At 34.6% G+C, this 19,326-nt stretch overlaps 1 protein-coding gene across 1 annotated transcript in view; it reads left to right on the plus strand.

The window, feature by feature from the left end:
• The first annotated feature begins 10,243 nt into the window (after positions 1–10,243).
• LOC149086454 (uncharacterized) overlaps positions 10,244–19,326 on the plus strand; it is a 32,341-nt gene continuing 23,258 nt past the window's right edge. Inside the window, exon 1 of the mRNA XM_089255567.1 lies at positions 10,244–10,494. Within this exon, the coding sequence (XP_089111693.1) occupies positions 10,406–10,494 (89 nt within the window). The 5' untranslated portion in view covers positions 10,244–10,405. The remainder of the gene's footprint in view (positions 10,495–19,326) is intronic.

Genomic DNA, 19,326 nt, shown 5'->3' on the forward strand with positions numbered 1-19,326 from the left:
AACCACTATTTACTAACTAGTTAAGAGAGATAGTTAAATAAATAAGATATTTGTGTTTGAAATAATTATGTGAACGACCCCCTACTTATCAGCAGTAACTTTTTTTTCACATGTTATTGCATAAAGAATTTTACTAGATACGACTTGTAGGACCCAAGACAATTAGGGGCAGGAAAATACTCTACTACATACTTAATTATACAAGCGTCGCGAAAGCATTCTTCTGGAGAATTTTTGAGGAACTGTTACATGCCGTAATTTGTGTTCTCAGTGAGTGACCCTAATGGTTGGTGTCAGAGGTATGAGTGTTTAATGTTCTGCTAGTGCTGCCATCTGCATTCTATATTTTGAACTAAAAACGACAGGTGCTCGAATTAGGAACAAGCTTAAGAAATGGAAATCAAGATGCAGGAAAATATATTGCATCTTTTAAGTGATTATACAACGTGACATAATGTATACACTACACATACAGTGATACTTCGGTTAATAGAGATATTTCGTTCCGAGTCTGCCGAAGACTGAGATGAACAACTTTACAGTTGGATAGAAGGTGACTTCAAAGCAAGAGGGCTTTCAACACGTGGCCTAAGCGCCACAGGCGGCCCTCGAAGTTTTTTTCCAGAATTCAACATCAATGAAGAAATGTATTCCAGAACTGTAAGAAAAAAAAGTAATTAATAATTACTTTTAGAAAACACATGTCAGAATTAATGAGAGAAATGCAGAATGATCTTAAAGGTAACTCGCACTGTGATATTTTAATTAAAAAGATTAGAAAATATACAGTGGTTATTTACATAATGAAAAACTTCATCGATAAAATTTATTAATGATTTATCTTATGCATGAATATATTGAATTATTAATTATGCAATCAGTGCCTGGGGAGGAGCATATTACGAGAATATTCGGAAATTAGATAATACTCTATATCTTTGAGACTAAACTTTCTATACAGTTATCAAATTTTCACAGTTGAATGAAAAAAACTTAACGAAAAATCGAGCTATAGAACTACCAATAGAGAGAGAGATGTAATCTAGTTTATCAAGTGCCAAAACGTAATAAAACGTTATATAAACAGAGCTTTTCCTACACACATTGTCCCTAAGATATTAAACATTTTTCACACTTACATTGACATTTTCTCATTACAAAGAGTTATTAGTTGATTGGCTGCCGCCGTCAATGTACGGAGCCTTTCAACATATATATACTCTCCAAGATCGAAATAATCTATCTTTTTCCATAGCTTAGTTGGTAGCACTTAGTTTTAGAGCACTCGTCCGGCAAACGAGAGACCAGGGTTCGAGTCCTCGTGGGGCAGAGATGAATTTTCTTCCTTGTAATCATCATTTCCACAAATAGCCAGTCTTTCGATGAATCGTGCATTAATAAGTAGAGAGGACATTTCTATATATATATATATATATATACTGTGCACTTATTTTCTGGAAAGCAAATTTTTAATGATAAAATTTTAATTTTACCCCTTTATTGGTTACGAACAAAAGTGACTACGCCTCCATTTTTTCATGGTGTATAAGTTTGCAAAGTATGGACGTTTAGAGTCTGAAAGTGACTGAGAATGCTTCCTTGTACACAGATGTACACAGAGTTTTTTGCTGAGCAGAGAAAAATTCTTTATAGTGTATGACGTAGCATTTTATTTTCGTCATTTCGCGCAGATATCGAGATATCAAAACTCTGTTCGCAAAGAAACAACAGGTCTCTGCAGGTGAAATAAAAGAGAATGTGCCCTTGCCCACTATTTAGGAAAAGAAAATGTTAGAGGGTACATTTAATGCAGGAATAAAGTTTTCCCCTTTCTCCCGCTTGATCTCGGTGCTCACCCATGCCCTCTTTCATTTTGCCTGGGGGGGTTATGATACTTATGAGACAGCAATAGATATATTTTTTTTTTTGGGTAAATGCAGTATTCAAATATTTGTTTGAGTTACGTAGAACTGCCTCATCATCATTAAGAGCGTTTAGCCTTAAGGGTTTCGCGAGAGACTTTACGTTGGAAACACAGTATCACTTGTTGGCCTTCTGGTTTCATAGATTTTTTTTGGGCTCACCATGCGTGGAAGGTTGAAGACCCCCTGCTTTAAAGGAAGATTAGAAACAAGATATTTTTTATTTTACACTACGTACACAACCTAGTCGAGCCGTATGTGTCCTCCTATGTGATGTGGTTGCCTCATATATGCAGATAAAAAGATAAGTTCCTAAGATGTTCATAAGATGTCAGTTTGTGACGTTGAGAGTCTTGCTGCTTGCACCGAAAACATTGAAGTCAAGGCAATTCCCCCTTTTTTAAATTTTCTCTCAGCTTAATCTTTCATTTTACATGAAATGGCTCAAAAGCTTTCTGAAAGACGAATACATAGAGGTATGTCGTGGAAACGATTCCGTGAGAGGAGACAATACAAGTGACAATTTCCACTCAAGTGATATACAGTGAAACCTCGATATAGCGATACTTTGGGGACCAAGAAAAAATGTCGTTGTAAAGAGATTATCGTCATATCGAGAGATAGCATTCTAATAAGTCACCACCAAATTTATGCTGTTGTTGGCATTTTTTTTGAATTGCGTGTTGGTACCGTCATAGAATGTATTTACAAGCATTTATTCGGAACAAAAAGTTATAATTGATTGGGAACTTCAATTACACATTCGGACGGTAGATAGCACAAAATACCGATGTCATTAAACATTCTCGAAATAATCGCTGATGAGGGATTTAAAAATAGATCGAAGGTGAGTTTGAATGAATTATAAATAGTATCACTGTAGCGGTTTCGAAATATCGTGAAAAAATATCGTTATAGTGAGGTTTATCGTTGTAAAAGATTTCGTTCTATATCGAGAGGAGTTTAACATCAGACTATAACTATTCCAAACAGGATTTGAAAAAAATATTGTTATATCGAGTATCTTTATCGATATAACGATTTTAACGATATTTGAATACACACCGTGTGTGTATCCAACTATTTTAAAATAAGAAAATAAGTACTGATACCAAATTAAATTATAGTACAGCGAAATGTATGTGAATTTACATCCATATTAGTACTTTTTCGAATTACGGAAATATTTTTAAAACAGGTTTATTTGAAGAAAGTTATGAAAATCTTTTGAATACCGGACAAGCAGCCATCATCGAAGCGATTCAAAACACGGAAGACACGTAAAAGGTTCGTTTTGGTGGCCTGATTATGTCCCTTTGGTGCCACATTAGTAATAAAAATGAATGAGTGATTCGATTCAGTCCGATGTTAACGCAAGCTTTGAGAGATGTTTTTAAAAATGGAAGGAGTAACACTCAAATAATGAATCCCTTGTTTTTCTTCGCGATCATTTTCGGAGATGAGTGTAACCATTTCTTAGATTGAAACGAATTTGTTAACGAATCTTGTTTTCGTTTCCGCATTTATTGCCTCCCCCCCCCCAACTGACACCTTTCTTCGATTTTGTGTGTGTTTGCTGCTCATCCGAGCTTGAAAATGAAAATATATATAAATGATAAACACCCGAATATCTCTCGTAATCTGGCAGCTTTGCCCTAATCTGTCTTAATATGAAGAGTGAAAGAAATAAAAAATTGGAACAGTGAGAGATCGAAAAACCGCCATCGTCGTTACAATCTCGTAAGACATAACGTTAGTGTGGCGTCGAAACCCGTTACAAAAAGGAAATGTGGTTCAAAGTTCCAAGGGGGGAAAAAATCCACGATTGTGTGTGTGTATGCGCTTACTTCATAATGATCAATGTGCATTGATTAACAAATACAGTCGAACTTGATTGATTCGAAGTCCATGTTTAGATTCACTGGAAGAAAGTTCTGACTATCCAATTTACTTATATTGAATCCGTAAAAGTACTAAATCCATTAATTAATCATCAACATTCACATATGATAATTGTTATCAATTATTAAAATTTTATCATCGGTTAAGAAACTTCCCAAATTTTAATAATTTATTAATTGTAATATAATTGAACTTATGCATTTGCTGCTACATTGTTTCACTGTTCTGGAGAGAGAATCGGTATCACTGAAGAATTTCTTGACCATGCTCAAAGCTTGATTTACGGACACAGTTCATGATTATCAGTTGCAAAATTGTTTCCTAAATTATGCTTATCATTCTTATGATATTAATGAAATATGCTTTCATTAACGAATAACAATCTGAACTTTCCGATACTTTCTATACTATTATTAACGACAAAAAGATTCAGATTTTGAATGTTGCACTTTGATCTATAGGTAGAAAATCATAATCGGTATTGAGTGGTAAGGCCTACAACGGTACAAATATTCAATCATTCCACTTCACTCATAGTTCGAAATATAGATGTCAGCACTATAACAAGTATTACACAGAAACAAACTTCACGTTAGGTTCACAACACATATACGCCCGGCTTCCGGCATGGTGAAGGTCTTCATCGACCACCTGCTTATATCTTTGCATTCAGACAGAGCGGCGGGCCATGATCTGGTTAGAAGGAGGTACTAAATGGTACAGTTTCAATGCACTTCAGCTGAACAATGTTGAAATGTGCATTAAATTTTAAAAAAAAGAGCAGGAGAAAAATATAGTTTTCAAACTTTAATTTACCTTTAAAAATTTGTTATTCAACAACGTCATCGAGAAAATCAAAGTTTGGGGCTTGCTTCGTGTTTTTTTTCCAAAATAAATTTGCTCATACAAAAATCATGATTTTTTTTTACTCCAACTTCGAATTATCCAAAAAAAAAACAAGAAATTTTAACATTAAATTAGATAGAAAGCTCAAGGGGAGTTCGTAAAAATTCGAATTATTCAAAATTCGAGTGAACTAAGTTCGAATTGACCAAGTTCTACTGTAATGCGACTTTTTATTCTGTACGATGACTATGAAAGGGAAAACTCATAACTGTATGCATGTTGAGGGTAATTTGAAGATATAGGGTTCTAACAATTAACTAAAAATTGTGAGATAAAGTAGGTTCCTAAGTTTCTCAACATAAAATTTAGGCAGATGGTTGCTAGTTATTCATGAGAGCGTTTTTACAGCTTCGAGTTTTTTGTAACTACGTTAAACGGAAAGGCATGATTTTTTTTTTTTCAGTTTGGGATGGAGAAGTTGGTAACATGATCTGAATGTCTAACTGGCCAAGAAAATTATGTTGAAAAGTAGTTAATGTTCAATTACAGTAAAACCCTCTCTTAACGGTCATTCCGGAGGGGGGGGGGGATCACCCATATTTTACGGCCAAATAACAATTTCCCGGCGATGAAACCCCATTTGAATTATGAATTTCGAGCCCCTGCTTAATGGTCCCCGGACGCTATTTTAATCATTCATTCTATTACGATAGAGCCCTTATCCAGACACAATTATTCTTTGTTTGAATATTTCGCCTCAAAGAATTTCCCGTAACAAATCTGCGGCTTATATATATCTTCAAAAGTTATTTTTTAGTGCTTGCGGCTTATTCAAACCCACGTTTTCTTTTGGCATTTTTTTCTTCTTATTTCGGTGGATTTTCAAAATTTTTATAAATAATTTTGTATGTTCTTATTTTCATTTCGCTTAAAAAATATTTTTTTATTCCATTATAATGCCTAATATTTAATCCTGATATTTAATTAAGGGGGAAATTGATAGAAACTCATTGAAATGGGAGCGAAGAATGGATCGTAATTGGAGGGTAATTGGCTTTGTTAAAATTACGTTTGGGTGCGAGTTTGTAAGAAGGGATAGAGTAACGAAGAGAAAATCAATAAATGGGATATTGTGATCTGAACAACCTTCGAAGGTGTAAGTGTCAAGTCTTCGGTTAGAGGTGGCGATAAGATCGAGGGTGGAGCTGGAGTGAACAGTAGTTCTTGTTGGTATTAAGCTTATAGAAGACGTCCGAGACTTTATTGTTGATTCAGTGGTTGCCAGACAGCGATTTCAAATTTTTCCAATCGATTCCCGGGATGTTCCAGTCTCCTGAGATAAGCAGGGAATGCATATTAAAGAAACTTTCGACGATTGATTCGAGTTGGACAAGCAAGTGAAAATCGGAAACCGGCGGTAAATAGATAGAAAATAAGGCCAGAGGAAAGAGTTAGCTTGGCACCATTCAGCTTCAACGATTTCTAGGTCAGAATCTAAAGGGATTTCAGTAAGGGGGAATAGAATTATTGAAAATTAGTGCAACACCCCCCCCCCCCCTCCCCGAAAGTTAATGTTTTTTCGGAAAGCATTGAAACCAGGCGGTAAAATTGTCATTATATGAAAACATTTTGGACCCATCCTACCGGCAGTTGTAATGGAATGAATGCTATAATGGGGAGGGGGGGGGGGGCTCGTTACGAAGAGCAACGATTGTATTTTAAAACCCTCAAGGAAAACTTTAACGATGAGTAAAACGTACTAAATTAAGTTTTAACAGCAATTAAGCACACAGACAGATTTAATGAAATTTCATGAATGTGACGACTTTCTTTCAAATACTATATGTAACTGTTCATACATTGAAAGAGTACAGCATTATAAATATCTTGGAATCATTATTTCATCTAACCTAAAATGGAAAGATCATACTGATCAAGTTGTTAATAAATTACGAGCAATCACAGCAATGACGTATAAATTAAAGGCTATCATCTCACACCAAAGTTTGAAAGAAGTATTTTTTGCATGGGTGTTCCCACATATTTTATATGGACTACAAGTTTGGGGGGGAACATATAAAAATTCAATCCATACTATTGATAATCTTTATGACTGTTTGCGACGTGACATTATACAAACTAACAGTTCTGCACGAAATAAAGTATCATTGATCCAATTTAATATACGGCAACTTTATCTGTATAAAGTTTTAGTATACATCTATAAGAATCCTGATTGGTATCCCAGAGTGAATATACAAAGAAGAACTATGAGATCACAATATTTATATCAAATACCATTACCTAAAAAAACAATTTTCAAAAAATCAATATGTTTTCTTGCTCCGAGAATATGTAGAGAATTTGATGATATTATTAGACAACAGCAATCATTTTATATGTTTAAAAAGACTATAAAGGATCGTATACTGGAAATAGCAGATATGGAGCGGTTCGTTTCGTTCGATAGTTAATGAAATTGCAAATGATATAAGGAGTAAAATTTGTTTATATTTTTGTTGTGTAAGAAAATATATCTCTATTTCGACATATCAGACTATAGTTCAACATTTTAAGGTAATATAGTTGGTGTGACTTGAATGCAGCAATTGTAGTAAAATATATCTATGTATGTTGCCAGAAATTCTTTATGTAATGTATCAATACGACCCATGGAAGGTTTCTTATATCCCTTTGGGTCGAAAAGTGTTTGTTTAATTTCTTTTTTTGTCTGTTTTGTCCATTGTGCTGTTTGTTTTTGTTTAATTGCTAGGTTTTATTAGACTTTGAAATACTGCAGGCTGTACGAAATTTATCCGGAGCTATTCTTTTTTCAGGAAATTTATTCCAAGATCTGCTTACTTGCAGAATAGACTTAAGGGGTGTGTGACAGGTTCGGTCGCACACCACCGAGCAACGCGGTTTGGAGGGCCCCGAACTTACGGCAATAGAAGTGAAAAAAAAAATATTTGATCATTTTTGTTGCACCACGGTCATTTTCTGCACGCGAGGGATAATTAGATCGGGACCTACAATTTGTTGCCGATTCCGAACGGCAGCTTTTTTTATACTCACCGAGAGGTGGGTGTACTAACCCCTCGGCGTGGGACAACCTCGGTAGCAATTTTTTTCTGTGGTACCAAAGGATGTTTAGAGGTGTTGCGAGTTCGATACCCGGTTTGTCCTTGCCGATACTTTTCTGACGCAGGGGTACAACCGTCGTCGTCGTTTTGATTGTACCCCTGCGTCAGGAAAGTATCTGGCAAGGACGAACCGGGTAGAGAACTCGCGACACCTTTAAACTTTCTTTGGTACTTCAGGCGAGTATTTTACCTGACCTGAGCTATCGCGGCCGTGGAAAAAAATATACATATACATATTAAAAAATAAATTTTTTTTTGTAGTAAATAAGGTGTCAGCTTCACAACTGATTTGATTCTGGAACTATTTTTCTCATTAATTCTGAGTTTTCATCAATTCTGCAATTATTTCTTTCTTTAATTCTAAATTTTCCTTTCTATCTTTCTCAATTCTGGGATTTCTCTCTCTCATTAATTCTGAATTATCATGATTTCTGGGATTATTATTTTTCTTTGATTAATTCTGAACTTTCATTGGTGAGTTGATATGTTTCAATATCCTTGTATATTCTGTGATAATGCATGAATCTTTAGATACAGATTTCCCTCCCCACAAAATATATAAAATCGGGGCTAAGAAGCCCTGAAATTATTTTCGCACCGGCCCTCGCATCTAATAAGGGCTGCCCTGATTTACAGGAAACTATATTTCACTGCATAAATTTAATTTTTCACAAAAGTATGTACAATACTAGTTCTAACACACTTTTCCAAAAAATTGAGTTGTTCACATTCTGGAGTCTCGTTCGTCAAAAGTTTGGAAGGGGGGGGGGGGCTAAATTTCGTCCATCTCTTTCGGTTTATGAGGAACCGACGGAGGCAAATTGCAGTAAGTCAAAAAGCCATAGTATCATATTTTTGATAAATATTGCTTACAAATTTTCCCTCGTGAAATTTTGAAAAGTGACTTGTTACATTTTGCCATCTGAGCACAGATTTAAAGTGATTAAGGAAAATTTGTCTCATTTATCAATCGAAAAACTAATTAATACAGCTTTAAAGGCAATCGCTGTGACTCAATTCACATAAATTGAATCGATCGATCTGAATGTTGAAATACCGAACGGTTAATTGTTGATCGACTGGGGAAGAAAGAGACGTTTCAAAGAATTACATTTTGCCCTGTAATCTTTTTTTTCCTGGATTTCACAAAGTTTCGTTCATGTTTCGAAATTTTCTAGATAATTAGGAGAAATTATCATTCATTTTTTATGAGTAAATATTGAAATGTAATTTGAAAAACTCGAATGGAGCAATGAGAAATTGTGTTTTGACCAAAATGATTATGATTCGATAAATTGTCCTTTTAGCAAATACTGTATAATTAATTGAGTGATGATGATTTATATTCTGAGTAAATTAATGTTTCGTTGATTCACTAAGAAGTTATTTATCAACTGACTGGGGAACAAGTGAAACAGGGTGAGTAAAAGGATTACGAAGCAAATAATAACATCAGTTGTGCAAACAAATTGCAATATTTTTTTTGGTTTTAAGGTTGAGAAAATGCATGGAAAGTTGTAAAACAAAAAGCTAATGACGCAAGGCTATAATTCAGAGAATTTAGTCATGAATGGATAGTTGTTACAATAAAAGGAGCAACATGATTTAGTGAAGTCTATAGAGTGGAAATACAGCATGTGCAACATTAATGAACGGGGTGCAGCCGTAACTTACGGGTGCAGCAAACTCGGTTTGAACATGGGAAAAAAAATTAAATAAATGAAACACAAAAAATTCCTAAATACACCATAAAAATGTACACGATGAAGTCAAAATAAAAAGTATTCAAAGCAGAGTGACGGGAAAAAAAGTTAGTGAATAGATCACGTCTTTTCAAATAAGCCGGCAGGGGCAGCCCGAGAGAAAATTTTCACCTTTGCGAAAAATCTTTTGAGTGCCCCTCCGGCAAATAAGCCGCACCTTAAAAATCTGTAAATGACACATATTTTCATCCATACACCCAACTTTGGCAAATCTTACATTTTACTCCATTCTCTCAACACATTCATGGTTTGAACTTTAACTCTGTGTAAGCGACAGAGCAAAATCACTATTCCTCCTGATTTTATAGGGGTTTTAAATTGGATTTCTTTCTCTTAAAATAAATCTTTAAATTAAAATACGGCAAGGGTAGTTATGGAATCACCCTGTATATTATAGTTCAATAAAAAAGGAGAGGGGGGGGGGGAACTTTTGTTTTTTGTATAATAAATATGCGTAAGCATATAAAAATAAAAATGAGGAATTAAAATGTTGTGGCAGAGTGATCTTTTAAATGGTTGTGATAAATCTTATATAGCTACACGACAATAAAATTTGACGGATGCAGAAGAAGAACAAAAATCGGGTTTTTTGTGCGTCTGGGCATCAGCAGCAGCAGCAGCAGCGCTCTCGACTCAATAGCGTTAGAAAGAAAGAAAAAGCTTTTTTATTCTCGTTGTTGACATCACAGTGAGAGGAACAACCATCGGTCGTCGCGGGATCCGCTCACGCGCTCATAATACTATTTCGATGCGCCTACCGAAGTGGCATTTCGCACGTTTTTCGTATTCGGATATTGTTCGTATTGTGTAATGAGTGACTTGGTTCGGCATGGGATCTGGACTCTCAACCACGTCACGTGCGGTCAAATTGAGCAACGACAAATGCTATAAGACCGACTCGAACCGCAATCAGTTCAAGTAAGTTTTTACCATTTTATTTGATACAAAATCCCTCTTTTTCATCTCGTTTTTTGAAATTACAATTAATTCATCTCCCCCATCGATGGAATCTATTCACCTCTTTTGAGTTTTATATATATCCGAGCATAGTTTTTGTTTATTCTAAAAATAATTTCATAACATAGAAGCAATATTTAACGGCCGAACACGGATAGAAGCGGTGCAGTCAGACGTCGGTATAATTTCAACATTTGAATCCACTCATAAAAATGATTTTATGGGTGGGGTGACTCCCATTAAAAACATTTTTTTTGCAAAAACATTGGTGTTGTTAGCGTATTTCTAATCGAAACACGCATCGAAATACATCAACACAAGAATTTGATTAATTGGAGTGGATTTTTCAATTAGCTGAAATGATTAATTGGCAAATTAATGGCTAAATGGTTTAAAATATAGTTTGCCTTTATTTTAATGTTATCTATAAACAGATAAAATATTTCTTAGCAAAGTTGAATTGTTCTTATCTTGAATTTTATTTTCAATTCTCTCAATTCTGTGCATTTTTATAAATCTATGAACACGTAAAATTTCAACAGCTGTCAAAAAATGACACTAACAAGGAATCGACTCCTTCTAGATAAAAAAAGTATTGCACTTATGCTGCCGTATTTTCTACTGAAATGACACCAAAGATTTACTCTCTAGAATAATAATAATATAAGAAAATTGAAAACTGAAATTGGTGCAATGTTTTTTTTTAAACCATGTGTCTGCCATGTTTTTTCGAATATACGCGAGACCATAGAGGGTTATACAACGAAAAAGCTTATAATCTTCTAATTTCCTGAAAAAGACCTTTAAGACAGACGTTATAAACTGGATGAACCTGACATTTATGAAAGTTATATCTTAGGTCTTACTAAGTAAGTAATAGAGTGAAGATGATCGCTTTGTTTTTATGACAATAAACACTCTCAGATTACCTAGAGAACGTTTCTTTTAAGAATACCGATTTTTATTTCCTGCTAACATAATTTCGAAAATAAAAAATTTTTAATTTGTTTTTATTAGCCATTAATTTGAATTGATAATTTTTGTCGAACCACGTTCATTTTTTTGAATACGGGGCTAATTACATCCCGGTAACTACAATTTATTGCCAATTCCGAATGGCACTTTTTATTTCATACTTGCCGAGACGCTTGTGCGCTAACCTCTCGGTGTGGGACTCCTTTCAGTAGCAATCTTCATTCAATTTTAATCAATTTTTTAAAAGTTTTTAGAGGTTAAAATGTTTTTTCATAAATCATACTGTAATTTGAATACTATCACTAGCTGCAGCTTGACCGTTCAAGTACCAGATTGGCGTTTACTATATAAATTTTATGCTAAGAAGCTATAAATCAGCAATTAGTATTGAATAAGGTGGTTCATGAAATTTAAAATATTTTTTACCCGTGAAAAGCATGAATAGGTAATTGCATATTTATTAAAAAATTTAGTCCTTTACAGTCTGTCGAATAATAATCTTATAGCCGAAATCCAATGAAAGAGACTACGAAATAACTCCTGAGGAGAGAGAGAGAGAGAGAAGCACCAGATATTCAAATGTATTCAAATCTACAGTGCATTTTTAAAGGTTTATATAGACTTGCATATGGTTTTCACTCATTCGGAAGATTTTCCGATTCCCTCGGTTTTTGAAAATTCGGTACATTTTTGTGAAAGTGGGAGGAAAAAAAATTTCTGCTTTGTGTGTGAAGTTTAGATGAGTGATGGAATAGTGATTTATGTGGGGGAATAGATATCATATAAATTAACGAAATATAGATTATATATATATATATATCGACTAGTATAGGGTGTTTCATGAAAAGTTTGTGAAATTTTAAAATTTAAATAAAATATAAAAAATATTGGGAAAAAGAGGAAAAATGTTGTGGTAGTTTTCAGTCGTGCAGCTTGCGTAAAATAATAGTTTTCCGTAAATGATAAGTAAACTCCGTAATTTGATTATCGGTGTACAACAATTAAAAGTTTTAGGACAATCGAATTTTTTTTAACATCGCCTCCCTCAATGAAACAGTAAGAAATTTACAGATTAATGTTGGAAGGAAAAATTTGTCGAGATATTGATAGTTGCAATTCTTGATTTTTGCCACATTATACGTCTATGTCGGTACTCCTTTTGAGGTGGTCAGTTTTGCATAATTTCAGTTTTTTCAATTTCGGTCACCGATATTTCAACAAATTTTTATTTAAAGGCAGCAGCATTATTATGTTGCTGGCTCTTACATAGGGTTCTCATTGCGATGTTGATACTGGTGGACAAACTCTATTGATGTTGTTTTACCTCGGCCACGGTAATAAAAAAGATTGAACAAAAGTTCGGAATTCTGTGATTTGCGTTCGTATCACGTCCTCTAGCCACAAAAATTTTAACTGTTTTTTTTTTCCTGTACCAAAAAATATCTCCCTTGAAAAAATAACTTTTTCGCAAACCGCATCCAAATTTCACCAATTACTTTGATTTTTATGAACTATTTACGAATTTATGTGACACCCTGTATTTCACTTTAATTTTATAAGCAACCACAGACAGAGTCAACCACGTGTGTTATCACTGAAAAGCGGTAATCTGATAACACGGGAGATAATGTAATTATTGCGATGTCTTCCATCACCTGATGGAAACTAATTTTTTTCCTCTTTGGAATACGATGTAGTAATCGAATGTAGAATACATTAAATTTTATTTTTTGGGTAAATGTGTAATATTTTATGGTTCTTAGTTTGAAACTAAAATCGAAAAACCCTGTCCTAACTAGAATAATAATGCTAACCTTGGCAGAGCAGATAATGTATTATCTGCCATTATATGAAGATATAAGCAGATCTAATATGTTATTGCCCTTTGCATTAAATCTTTCGGCTGATTTTGCATCACGTATCTGTTTGTCATGAATTGTATATCACTTTGATTAAGTTCGACTCTCGACAATAACCCATCATTCAGATAAAATAAATTCTTCTGTCCAATTTCACTAACAAGCGTCGCAACCACACAGATGACTTGGTACATTTTTTTCCTTCTTTAGATTTCCGAATCACCTTGTAAATATTATGTAAAAGATGGGGTTAAATTTTTTTTTCCGTCTCGACGTCGTCACCCAAAGACGCCGAGAATAGAAGCTACCGAGTTCATTTCCACAAGCCTGGGGACGTTTTTTTGGTCTGTCTTGTACGTATTTTGTCTGGCTTCTTATGTCTATATCGAGCAAAGAGCCATTGGGGCAAGACAAATAAGGATTTGGATTTGAAAATGTTTTTGAGCTAGTCGTGCGTTAAGACTTCGTATTTATTCAGTTGTGTTTGTATTGATCTATACCCTCGATATATCCGGAATCGGGTTTTATTTCTTCTTCTTTTTTTCTTTTCAATAAAATTGTGGGACCACTGACCGATTTCTCCGAGAATATAACAAGTAGCAACGATTATGTGTTTTTCCAACTTACTACTACCGGTGACTAAGACATATTCAGCCGGTAGCTGTGTGAATGTTTATGTAATCTATTCCAAAACAATAACAGTCCTAAAATTTGAGAATATTCTTAAAAAATGAAAACCAATAAATGAATCTATCGAATAATAAAATCAAATTCCTCAGCAAAAAAATATTTTCCATAAACTCCGAATGGATCTTACTGCTCAAAATTATTACATCACTTGAATGTGTGATATTTATACCAGTTTTTTTTTCCAACTTATATTGCAGAAGCATGAAAAGATGCTTCACTCACAAAATTGAATCACAGTTTGTTTCTAATAGGTATATTTTTCGAGACCGAACATGAGTCCATGAACAAAGATACATAATGTTTTTATTAGATTAATGTTGATTCGATTCTGGTTTCATAATCTTTCAACGCGAATGATTAAATCTTGAAAACGATGATTTCCCATTGTATGAATGCGTAATAGCAAGTCATACAGAATTGGATACATTTCTAGTTTCAGCTGATCTCTCTGAAATTCCTGTATCAAAGCAATTTATTTATAAGGACCAATTTTTCATCATTTATAGGAAAAACTAAAAAATTTCTGTCCTACCCCATTATTTGGTATTTTCTTCGGCTTTTTATGTTTTGCACAAGAAACGTGTTTACTTGACCGCGAACTTATTCTTTAATTCCTGGTGTTCTGGCTGAATCAATCGATTTAAATTCGAGAAAAACCCACCCTTTTAGTTTCGGCAGACTGCACTAAAATTTCCTTCATTTCTGTCGCGGTGAAAACCCACATTACACAAAATTATTTTTTCTTTGCTTTTTATAATAAGTGTGTGCGTAGACGTTTCTTTGGCTGCAAGAATACAAAGGATTCAAATAAAAATAAGAATATCGAGAGTTTCTCGAAATCGCTTTGAAACTTGAAAACTCGGGAAGCACTCAAACATCTCTATCGATGTCTCTATCGACTAAACATGTCTATTGATGTATTCTGACAAGAACTCTCATTGCTATTCACCAATAAAAATTTTATTTTATGGATATTGTACTCCAGGGCTTGACGAATCGAAGAAATATTTAGGCTCCAGCCACATTTCTTAGCAGCTAAGAATTGCTTTTGCAAAAGAAAAATGGTCCTAAATGATGTTCTTTTCCGATTTTTCCGGGACTTGAAACTTCTGTCCGTGTTGAAAGTGAATTCAGAAAATCTTTTGTCATCCTTAGACTCTGATTTAGCCATCATATATGAAAAATGTAGACGCCAATACCATATTCTATGCCATGGTGATATAGCACACAACTGATGCATTTTTAAGCCATATTCTCCCTACTTACGGGTTTTCTACTTATGGGTTAAATGGGGAAAGGGTGAATTTTAGCTTCACTTCGGGTTGAATTAGGCTTGAAAAAAAAATTGCCTTTGAATTTTTCATAAATAATTTTTTATGCCACGCAAAACGTCAGTTTTCAATTCGAATAATCATAATTAAAAATCATATTCAATTTTGAAAGGGAAATTGTATTCGAAATTCCGGATTAAAAATTCCAAATTTTCGCAATGATTCGATGAAATAAATACAAATGAACGATTAACGTTCTTGCGACAGACACGATGACAGAAAGATCCCGTTGGCCTTTTCCTCATTCGTCATTCAAAATGATAAGATAAAGCGCATTTTGTCGAACATCTGATGATATCACGCAATACATTCTTCTTCACCTAATATCATGATTCTTACGTATGAATTGCGAAATATTTCAAGTGCTGGTATGTCACCACTTCTAATTTTTCTTCACAACATTTGATGGTACGACAATGATTCAATATACACGGATATTATTGAGAAATTATGCGAGAAAACATAAAGTAGGGTGAGCGGGACTGTTCTTCGTTCGTGTTACAATTAAATATTTTTATCTGCTGTCACCCACATTTCATTTTAACTAAAACAGGTGTTTTTCCCCATTTATACAATTGTTTTTATTATTTGAAAATGAACATTAAAACATACACACACATCGAATATCATGCCCTAAAGTAAAATCTTGCGTATCCGGAACAAGTTAAAAAATTTTTTACATGATCCACATACTTTATGTGCCCATTATACTCTATTATATGCCAAAACTCCATTTAACTTTTTTTTTAAAAATTACATAAAAATGATAACATGAATGAAATATGAAAAGAAAACTATAGGGAAAAAGTTTAATTGAATTGAAATTATTAAAAAATTAAATTATTTTCTAATTAATTAATGATTATTCATTAAAAATTATAGAATGTTTTCATTGGGTTTGTAACGTTTACAGCAATCAGTTCAAAATTTAGGAACAACAATCAAAACTGAAAATTCCACTGCTAAATTAGAAATGAAATTAAGCATCCCAAAAAAAGACACAATGGTAAATAATTGGTTAAAACACGTATGTGCTTTTAACTTTAAAAAAAATTAAACTATGCAAACAGGGAGAGAGTGGGGTGTATGCAAACTTCTGGGGCTTACGCAGGATTGACTTTTGGAGGGGGGAGCACACCGGGCTTGGGAGGGTATAATGACTTTATTACTGAGAATTCTATGTTAACAACCTTCAAAAAGCATTTTGAATCAACTGAAATTGATTATGGTAACATATAAATGTATTTTCTTTCGCGATAATTTTGTTTCAATCATTTTTCGAAGATATTTGAAAAATATTCAAATTTTTTTATCGTCTTTTAGGGGGAGGGGGTGGTGGTGGCACAGGACCCTGTGCCCTTCCTTGCGTACGCCTCTGATCAAAGGAATAGCGGAAATAGTTTTTGAGCGAATTATTATTGGATGATTTATGAAAATGAAACATGCGAATTTCTGCCATGTTCGACCCTTTCTAGGCTTTTTCCTTTCAAAGCTATTTTGGCCTATACGACAGTCGACGCTCGATATAACGACCCCACGTTATAGCAACCAGTCCATTATAACGACCGGTAGAATAAGTCTAAAATGTCTTCATTTAACGAGTATCCTCCATGTTTTCCTTCTGATATGACGTACGTTTCCGACATAACGATGGGAGTAGTTATAACGAGCGTCGGCTGCATTTACTCACATAAGAAATGGGTTCAGCCACCACTTACTAGAGAATTTCGTAATATTATCTAGTAGGTGTTGGTTCAGCCCCCTTTTATTTCGGAAATCGGAGTTCCCACCTTAACCTCCATTTATAAGAAATTGTACCACGGTGGTTGACTTATCTCGAAATTCTCGAACTTTGCGGTTAGATACAAATAAGAAATTTCTTCCGAAGAATTCAATCAATACAAGAACTGTGTGTATTGGGTCACTCTCCCCGTGATCTACATTTGTCATGCCCCAAAGAGACACTTTCCTCGTTACTTTGTGCCGAAGCGCTGAATATGTAATGGGTAAATAAATGAATCAAGTAATAAAAAGATTGTGATGTGTCAGTTTTTTTTTCTCTCTCTCTCTATTTTTTTAACGATTTGTGCTGGTCAAGAACCTTCAAAGATTAAACTTTGGCAGAGGAAGGAAAACCTGTCCGGGCGTCTGAATCAAATGAGATTACTACCGACCCTCTGGGTAAACAGAACGAGGGCTACCTGTCAATAACTGATTTGAATGTAACACTGGCACACAATAATAATAATACTCTTTTCTGTTTTTCTTTCTCCAAACACTCTCTATAGCTATTTTTTTTAATCGCCGTCAGGAATTCTCAGATACGATCTCGTCAAGTTCGACGTCCTTTTTGGATCGCTCCATTACGGGTTAATAACAACTCAATGTCGCCATTTGAAATAGATCAGCACCAGAAAAAAAAGAAAAAGGAAAAAACACTTTTATCGACATCAACGCCTTCCGTTTTCCACGGAACAAAGGGGTTTTTTTTTCTTTCCTTATGTGTGAATAAGAATATCGGAAAGAAAAAGTTTTCACTTTGTATGCGCGACGTATACAACCCTTTCTAACAATATATGTATGCAAAGTATTCGAATATAATCATATCTTTTTTAGACTATTACATTCCCTCGAGATTGCTACAAAGTACTTTTCTGCTTTTTTATCTATCTTTTGAATCTCTCTTTCTTTCTCCCCAAAATTTCTCTATCATCAAAAATCTCTTTCATCAAAATTTGAGGAATTTCGTATAATACGGTCAAAGAAATAATATATCTCATGCAATAGTAAGACAAAATTCACTATGTACGATTATCTTTTCCTGTAATGTAAGATTTTGATGCTCCTAGAAGTGTTGGACAAGTTTATTGACCGTTATGTCCGAGGCGTGTAAAAACTTTGACCGGGCATGTATTTTTTTTTCCGACTACATGCCCAACCGGGAGATGAGAAAAAACCAAAAATATAAAGACTTTAATTTTTTTTTTTCATAACCACAATCATGCTTGGAATGCCACAGAATTTGTTAAGCAGTCCTGATAAAACATGCAGTCCGGGTTGTACTTTTGCGGCAATGAACCTCACATCCTGATAATGGGCCCCCAGGTCAGCATATTTACAGGCCTATGTGTATAGTAACTGCAGTATATAGGCAAGAAATAACAAAGGGATGCACCATGGTCCCCGGGCCCGGTCACTTCCCCTCCTATGTGGTAATCATGGATGCTGCTGTTCCCTTCACTCCTTTCCCAAGTCCAGTCGTATATGATGCCCGCGTGGTGGTACGATGCTCGTCTACCACCGTGAAAGCTGCCGTTAGGTTCCAGGTTCGATCCCGTGGAAGAATGTAAATAACAAGATATTTTCTCTAACGAGCTTTAGGCAACCACCGATAGATGTCGCCTTCATTTCCAACCATACCCGTTAACGACAGTAAATTGCAGTATATCGTATATTCGTGAGTCAGTGTGTGGTGTGGTTTCTGAAGTAGTCCTATGGTAAGCCAAGTAAGTATGGTAAAGCGGTTCCATACCGCTATAATTCCATAAGGTTTCACCTAGCCAAGGAACATACCCTTACTACTCTGTTGTGATTAACATAAGAAACACGATCATTATTACAGTGGAATCTCCCACAACGGACAGTCCTGTAGTGAACACCTCCCCGAACGGACGCATTCTTGAATTACATTGACACACGAGACTCGATATATTTTGCTGTCCATTAAGGGGCACTCCTCGTTAGCTTACTAAAGTTTCGGTCCCACGGGTGTCACACACACATTTATTTATTTTGTTTATTTACAATAACCTCAGAAGGCTTAAAATGCACTGACACTGGAAAAGTTAATTTATCTATCTATCTGTATATATATAAAATTGATTTTCTGTGTGTGTGTTCTCTATACAAATCTACAATTTTAGATCGATCGTCGCCAA

The sequence above is a fragment of the Pholcus phalangioides genome, unplaced genomic scaffold, assembly GCF_987345545.1.
Source record: "Pholcus phalangioides strain wild (caught in Gottingen) unplaced genomic scaffold, Ppha-v1.0 ptg000004l_1, whole genome shotgun sequence".
NCBI classification, from domain to species: domain Eukaryota; kingdom Metazoa; phylum Arthropoda; class Arachnida; order Araneae; family Pholcidae; genus Pholcus; species Pholcus phalangioides.